At 35.8% G+C, this 8,515-nt stretch overlaps 1 protein-coding gene across 1 annotated transcript in view; it reads right to left on the bottom strand.

Moving 5' to 3' along the window:
• Positions 1–4,209: 4,209 nt before the first annotated feature.
• Positions 4,210–8,515, bottom strand: part of LOC137021264 (dynein heavy chain domain-containing protein 1-like) — a 37,608-nt gene continuing 33,302 nt past the window's right edge. Inside the window, exons 43-44 of the mRNA XM_067387544.1 lie at positions 5,562–6,184; positions 4,210–5,220 (exon numbers count right to left, since the gene is read on the bottom strand). Coding sequence (XP_067243645.1) covers positions 4,843–5,220; positions 5,562–6,184 — 1,001 coding nt within the window. The 3' untranslated portion in view covers positions 4,210–4,842. The remainder of the gene's footprint in view (positions 5,221–5,561; positions 6,185–8,515) is intronic.

Here is an 8,515-nt window from a genome sequence, read left to right as displayed (position 1 = left end):
TTGTTGCACTTGTGCTTGGGTTGAGGACCTGCTAACAAACTTTCAAATTACTTTAATAAGAAAATAATCACTGTGGTAGCGCTCTGGGTTGCATTTCCTGAAAGCATTGTAAGCCCATGTTGATTGTAAAACTATTGCCACAAATGGACTTATGATCAATTTAGGCTTTACATTGTTGTTGGTTAAGGCAGTTTAGGATGGATCCAGTATCACATCTAGATTTCTAACACAGAACATCACAAAAGTTATATAAATCACAAAATTAAACAAGAAGAAATAATTGTAAAAATCAATGTATATGAAAATAATTTATTTTTTATTTATTTATTTATTACTTTTTATTTATTTTCCAAAACACTGCAAATTAGTTGGGCTGACAGTATTAAATTAAGCTGTGCCCAACCATAGTAAATATTACTTTAAATAGCAACCTTAATAAATTAAGTTGACCCAACGTAAGTACATTAAATTGGAATAACAGAATTGCATAATGCTGAAATAAAGCAACTTAATCATGTGGAAATCCTTTCCATGATTTTTTTATGTTCGTTCAAAGAGTTATTTTTTTGAGTGTATACCGTTCTGAGCCTCTGGTCCATCCAGAAGAGACAACAACAGATCCCATGATCTGAGTCTACAGCTTGTGAGGCAGCAACAGAGACGTGTGTTCCAGATTTTAGGACCATTTGGTGCTCCAGGAGCTTCCCACAGAGCTTCGTGTTAAAGACTGTTGACTGTTCCACTCAACCACATGGAACGTAAATATCACTTAACCAAACCTCTTTCCAGAGACCTTGGCATTGTTGTATATTATCAGTATATAATTTCCTAATTCCTATTAGATTCAATATAGCTGATGTTAGTCAATAACAAAATAATCTCTCGTTTATTTGTCTGGTGCATAATAAGGTTCTCCACCTTATTATTTTCAGAGAAACAGTTTATCTTTCCATAAGATAGCTTAACTCTTCCATAGCCACACCCAACTTAATCACTTGTACCATGTATCTTATGCACTTGATTCCTTGATCATTCATGGTATTCATTCAGTAGTTGTGTTAGTTATTCTTGTTTATCTTTTTGTCAACAAAATTTATTTTATTACACTTGTGTCTTCCTTGTGCTGATAATACACAAGAGGTTCTACAAGTTAGCAATCTCACCAATCTTTCAAATAAATCAGCTGACCACTTTACGTTAACTCTAAATGAATGAAAAGCCCCTGTTGAGAGTGTTCTCATACCGCCAAGCTAAAAGACCTTGACTGGTGCCCTGAACTGGGGGGGAAGTGGTCATTAAGAGACGCGTGATCCAAAAATCACAACATCAGCGGTGACATGAGTACCAATCCCTATTTTACTTCGCGTCCTTGAATGGACAAAGTAAGAATCACTACAACCCAAAAATGAAAATTCTGTCATTAATTACTCACCCTCATGTCGCTACACATCTGTAAGACCTTCATTCATCTTCAGAACACAAATGAAGATATTTTTGATAAAATCCGATGGCTCGGTGAGGGCTGCATTGCCAGCAAGAAAAAACACTTTCAGATGCCCAGAAAGCTACTAAAGACATAGTTAGTACAGTTCATGTGACTACAGTGGTTCAACCTTAATGTTATAAAGCGACGAGAATACTTATTCAACACTTATTCGACTTTATTAAACAAAATCTAGTGATGGGCGATTTCAAAACACTGCTTCATGAAGCTTCGAAGCTTTACGAATCTTTTGTTTCAAATCAGTGGATCGGAATGCCAAAGTCACATGATCAGTTTTATATGCAGTCCGAAACAGTGATTCGAAGCAAAAGATTCGTAAAGCTTCAAAGCTTCATTAAGCAGTGTTTTGAAATCGGCCATCAATAGATATTGTTGAAAAGTCGTTATTTTTTTTATTTTTTTTTGGCAAATAAAAAAGTATTCTTGTTGCTTCATAACATTAACGTTGAACCACTGTAGTCACATGGACTGGGCATTGGAAGTGTCAGTTGTCTTGTTGGCAATGCAGGCCTCACTTAGCCATCAGATTTTATCAAAAACAACTTAATTTATGTTTTGAAGATGAACAAAGGTCTTTTGGTGTGGAATGACATGAGGGTGAGTAATTAATGACAGAATTTTCATATTTTGGGTGAACTAACCCTTTATGCCAAGTTTACACTACAGGATTTTAAGCCTGATTTGCAAGTTAATGAGCTCGCCGACAGGTGAAATCAGCGGGTGATTGGCACTCGCAAATATTATTGTGTGAACTACTCAACAACGCATCAAAAAGGCTCGCTGACGCCAGACAAATATCTAGCATGCTAAAAATCTAGAGCTGTCGTATTTAGCCTTCCGTATTTAACTTAAGAAAGTACAATGCCTCTCGCATTTCAAAAAGCTTACATGTCCTACGCCTTCCCTATTCAACTTATGGAAAAAGTGTAACTGACGTGAGAAGAATATGGAAGTCGGTCTGGCGGAAGCAAGATATTTTACTTCATAACTTGTTAAATATGGATTTTTTTTTTTTTTTTTTACACAAACGCATCAATTCACTTCAGAAGGCCTTTATTAACCCCCAGAGCCATGTGGAGTACGTTTATGATGGACGGATGTGGATGGATGCAGTTTCTTCAGCTTCATACAAATTGGTATCGCTCACTACCATTATAAAGCTGGGATGCGTCAGGATATTACAACATGTTCTCCAACCAATATGACCATATAGATCACTTCCCTGAAATACGACCCATAGGAGCGTTTACTAAAGAGGCAAACAGGACACTTTGATTTTACTGCATTGTTCCCTTTTATCTGCGTCATATTTCGGGTTTCGTGTAACTCAATTGGCAGAGCATTGCAATAACAATATGCAATCATGTGATAATGCGATCGTGGGTTCGATCCCAGGGAACGCATGTGCTCATAAAGTGGTTTCGGGATGGGGTGTAGTCGTTAATAAAAAAAATTGTTTTGCTAAGTGGAAGTAGGAGAAATGGTGTAAAAAGTCCACATATTGCATTTAAAGGAACACGCATTTTGATTGGTAATGACAGTTATACGTCATTTCATGACGACAGACGTAACATGACACTGTCATTATTTTTATGCCCGCTAGAGGGCGCATGACTTTAAAACATAAGTCGTAATAAGGTGCTTGAAAAACGACCTATAGGGTCTTTTTTTTTTGGAGGACAGTCTGAGATATTAATATGTCTCTGATTGTGTTCATCAGAAAGAAGGAAGTCAAATACTAGGATGCTTGAGAGTGAGTAGAGCTTGGGCCAATTTTTTATTTGAAAGTGAACTAATCCTTTAAAAAAGGCCTTCTGAAGCGAAGCGATGGGTTTTTGTAAGAAAAATATCCATATTTATAACTTTATAAACTAAAATAACTAGCTTCCAGCAGACGGCCTACTCATTTGCACCAAAAGAGCACATCTTGACGCGATGTATGACACAGAATGTAGAAGTAGTGTACGCTTACACACCTCTCGTGGTTTAAACAAAGATGGCTGGGCAACAAACTCAAGCTCCTCTTCTCTTATATTGAAATCCTCCAATATTTTCCATTAAAAATGATCATTTTAGACTGTGCTTTCATCATTGCATCACTTGTTATGTCAGAGGTTGCTCTTTGGAAATAAATCGGTTTGCATAGGATGTCTGCCAGAAGCTAGTTATTTTAGTATATAAAGATTTAAATATGGATATTTTTCTTACAAAAACCCATTGCTTTGCTTCAGAAAGTCTTTATTAACCCCTGGAGCTGCGTGGATATCTTTTATGATGGATGGATGGATGCACTTTTTTGGACTTCAAAATCAGGAGGACCATTCACTACCATTATAAAACTTGGAAGAGCATTTAATATAGGCCCAACTCCGATTGTGTTCATCTGAAAGACGATAATCATATGAATCTAGGATGGCTTGAGGGTGAGTAAAACATGCATAATTTTCATTTTTGGGTGATTTATCCCTTTAATAAGAAAATGTTACATATAGTTTTGTTAGCTGGGCTACAGCTTTCAATACCCTCAGCAAACATATGACACAGCAAGATCATCAGCAAGATGCCAAGTGTGCATCTCCTAACTCAAAACCAGTTCAAACACAAACACCTCTTTTACAGACCCAGATTGCAGGCCATGATTATTCAGCTTTACATACGCACATCTGCATTTTTATGCGGTTTTTAACCATGCATCTCTTGTTATAACAATGTAAAGCTTTAAAGGTGCACTCCATTATATTTATGTTGCACTGGCTAAAATGATCATCTAAATAACATTCACAAATCCCAACTGGAGACAAGATCCGCAATAAATATAAGACTTTAACCAGGTTTGAATGTGTACAAGCATAAATGAGATTTGAGAGATACTGTATGTACAGTATCACTGACACGTTACTGTTGACTTTTTATTTTGGGGTGAAACATGATGTGGACACTTTCTTGACAGGCTTTGTGAGCTTCACCCACACAAATCTGTAAGGTGTCGAGGTAGGAGGATGCTGATCCAAAGACTGTTATGAACAAGTGTCAGAGTCTTGAATTTGATGATTTGAACTAAACTCTAAACACATGTCCAAAAGTAAGCAACCTTGGTTTAAGCCAGCTACATTGTTCATTTCTTGCTTTATTTTGTGGTTAATTTCCCACACATGGACATATGCTATAATATAAAATAAAATAAAACAAAAAAGAAAAAGTAAATACAATGTGAGCAATAATTCTACTAGACATTTCCACCTTTTCTCTAAAAGATTATTCAATTTCTTTCTCCATCTGCAAGGTAAATATTTTGCTATAACGTTAACTTTTTTTCATAGATCCATTCCTCACAGGGTTTATTGTAAGAGAGTACTGGTTAACCTAACACGTCTCATTGTGCAGAGCATTGGATCTAACCTTGTTGCAAGTGGAACATGCGTGATAATATTGTCATCAGTGAGACCCTGACCTCCATCTGCAGTTTGTCTGTCTACATACAGGGGGCAGTAGTACAGGGATGAGGAATTACAGAGTGAGCTTTTAGAGGAATAGATACTTTCACCTTTGCTCTCTTCAACACTGACCCAGAGGGGTGGGAATGGTGAAGGTTTGGGGGTCTGAGTGTCTTTAAGAACTCCAGAACCTGGATCCCACAGTGCCCCCTGCAGCTCCAGTCCAGACAGACAAACAGCATTTAGGGGTGGAGAGGAAGGTGATACCATATCATGTAGCACCTGTGTGTGAAAAAAGGAGAAAAAAGCTAGGTAAATCATATGCCATTTTCTATGAATACAGTATAATATATATATATATATATATATATATATATATATATATATATATATATATATATATATATATATATATATATATATATATATATATATATATATATATTATTCAATTCATGGCAAATATAAGCATCAATAATTAAAAAACAATTTATAACTAGCTGAGTTACAGCTACTTCATTTATGCTAAATTTGGAACCCTATTTTTATCCTATTTTTGAACCCTATTTGTGGAATTTATCTGGCTGATTTTTCCAGGATGTGTTTGAAAAACTGAGCTTTACCTCGAAATGCAAACAGTAAAGACTGATATCCTTGTTTTGGATGTGGGCTGCATCTCTGATCAGCGCTGCCAGAAAGCCTCTGGGATTAAGAAAGGCAGCCAGTCGATAAACATGAGGTGCAATACTGGATGACTCCTCCCACAGGTATGACCTGAGCAGGTCTGCTTGAGTCTCCAGACATGAGAGAGCTGATGATGTTAGATAGGCAGCAGTGGAGCTTGTCATGTTATATTTAACTGGCTGAAAATTGTTTAAAAGGAGGGAAGACACCAGTGAATCCAGACGCTCCCACTCTGCCTGGAAGAAACAACGCAACGGACCAAGAGACGCAGATTCTATTCCCATGCCAATGTCCATTTTCCTCAGCTTGTCTTGTAAAGTTAGCAACCTTTCCCAAGCTGTTCTATAGTCTGGAAGTTCTTGGGGTTGCATTAAAAGACTGGTCTCTCCTTTGATATCAGTATAAATGTTCTGTGACTGATGCAGAAGAATGTTGAGGGTATGACTTTTTAGCTTCACCAGTTCACCTGCCATACCTGGACTAAATCCCAAAATTAACGGGTCCGTACTGCGAGTGATACTTTGAATACGATGTCTCAGGTCTTTCAAAAGGCCCCCACTTTCTGCAAAAAAAATCCAAAAACATTGAGTTTGTGATAATTAGTGTGTGATAATTAAAGGATTAGTTCACCCAAAAATGAAAATTCATTAGTCATTAATTATTCACCCTCATGTTGTTCTACACCTGTAAGACCTTTGTTCATCTTCAGAACACATATTGAAGGTGCTATTGAACGTTTTTTACAAGATGTAATATAAGTCTAAGGTGTCCCCTGAATGTGTCTGTGAAGTTTCAGCTCAAAATACCCCATAGATTTTTTTAATTCATTTTTTTTAACTGCTTATTTTGGGGCATCATTATAAATGAGACGATTCAGGGTACGCGGCCCCTTTAAATCTGGTGCTCCACGCGCCAAGAGCTCGCGCTTGCCTTAAACAACATAAAAAAAGTTCAAACAGCTAATATAACCCTCAAAATGGATCTTTACAAAGTGTTCGTCATGCAGCATGTCTAATCGCGTAAGATGTTTACATTTGATTCTGAATGAGTTTGAGGCTATGCTCCGTGGCTAACGGGCTAACATTACACACTGTTGGATAGATTTATAAAGAATGAAGTTGTGTTTATGAATTATACAGACTGCAAGTGTTTAAAAATTAAAATAGCGACGGCTCTCGTCTCCGTGAATACAGTAATAAACGATGGTAACTTTAACCACATTTAACAGTACATTAGCAACATGCTAACAAAACATTTAAAAAGACAATTTACAAATATCGCTAAAAATATCATGCAATCATGGATCATGTCAGTTATTATTGCTCCATCTGCCATTTTTTGCTATTGTCCTTGCTTGCTTACCTAGTCTGATGATTCAGCTGTGCAGAGATCCAGACGTTTTGCCCTTGTGTAATGCCTTGAACATGAGCTGGCATATGCAAATATTGGGGCGTACATATTAATTGTAACGTAACAGTCGGTGTTATGTTGAGATTCGCCTGTTCTTCGGAGGTCTTTTAAACAAATGAGATTCATATAAGAAGGAGGAAACAATGGAGTTTGAGACTCACTGTATGTCATTTCCATGTACTGAACTCTTGTTATTTAACTATGCCAAGGTAAATTCAATTTTTAATTCTAGGGCACCTTTAAGATATTTTTGATAAAATCTGATGACTCGTGAGGCCTGCACTGACAGCAAGTTAATTTAGACTTTCAAATGCCCAGAAAGCTACTAAAAACATATTTAAAACAGTTCATGTGACTACAATGGTTCAACCTTAATGTTATGAAGTAAGAAGAATACTTTTTGTGCAACAAAAAAACAAAATAACAACTTTATTCAACAAATCTAGTGATGGGTGATTTCAAAACACTACTTTATGAAGCTTCGAAGCTTTATGAATCTTTTGTTTCGAATTAGTGGTTTGGAGCAAAGTCACGTGAACCACTGAAATTTCGAAACACTTATGACTCAACGAAGCCTTGTTTACTGAAATCACATGACTCTGGCAGTTTGAGATCATTCTGAACCACTGATTCGAAACAAAAAGATTCGTAAAGCTTCGAAGCTTCATGAAGCAGTGTTTTGAAATCACCTATCACTAGATATTGTTGAATAAAGTCGTTATTTTGTTGGGGGTTTTTTTGCGCACAAAAAGTATTCTTATCATTTCATAACATTAAGGTTGAACCACTGTAGTCACATGAACTGTTTTAAATATATCTTTAGTACCTTTCTGGGCGTTCGAAAGTCTAAATTAACTTGCTGTCAATGCAGGCCTCACTGAGCCATCGGATTTGATCAAAAATATCTTAATTTGTTATCCGAAAATGAACGAAGGTCTTACGGATGTGGAACGAAATGAGGGTGAGTAATTAATGACAGAATTTTCATTTTTGGGTGAACTAACCCTTTAAGTGAAGCATTTAAATGTTTAATTATTAGGCTATAGGAAGCTTAAAAAGTACTATATAGCAGTGACTCTCATCTAAATTTTTTACTCTAAGGCCCCACATGTATCCACAACAATATTCGAAGGCCCCCTTTTCTCTAGTACAGTTTTTGTTTTGTTTTTAACTTTTTTTAATTTACAGAATTTTTTAATTTACAGAGTCTCCATTGATAATAAGCAACTAAAATGAGTTTAATTAAAATAATATAATTATAATATAAAATAGTTAAATTACATAATATAATTAAAATAATTACATTTCAGAAAGAGATGTTTAACTGATAAATGTTAACCGGTTTTAAACCAATGAATTAACATGACTTTTCCAGCTGTAAGAGCCATATATTTTATATTAATTATATGTAAATTTGGTATAATAATTGTTTTTCTTAATAAGTAATTTATTGTTGAATATATTTATTTGGGTTATATTTGTT

The sequence above is a fragment of the Chanodichthys erythropterus genome, chromosome 6 (assembly GCF_024489055.1).
Source record: "Chanodichthys erythropterus isolate Z2021 chromosome 6, ASM2448905v1, whole genome shotgun sequence".
Taxonomy (NCBI): Eukaryota; Metazoa; Chordata; class Actinopteri; order Cypriniformes; family Xenocyprididae; genus Chanodichthys; species Chanodichthys erythropterus.
This window is presented reverse-complemented; position numbering and strand designations above follow the sequence as displayed.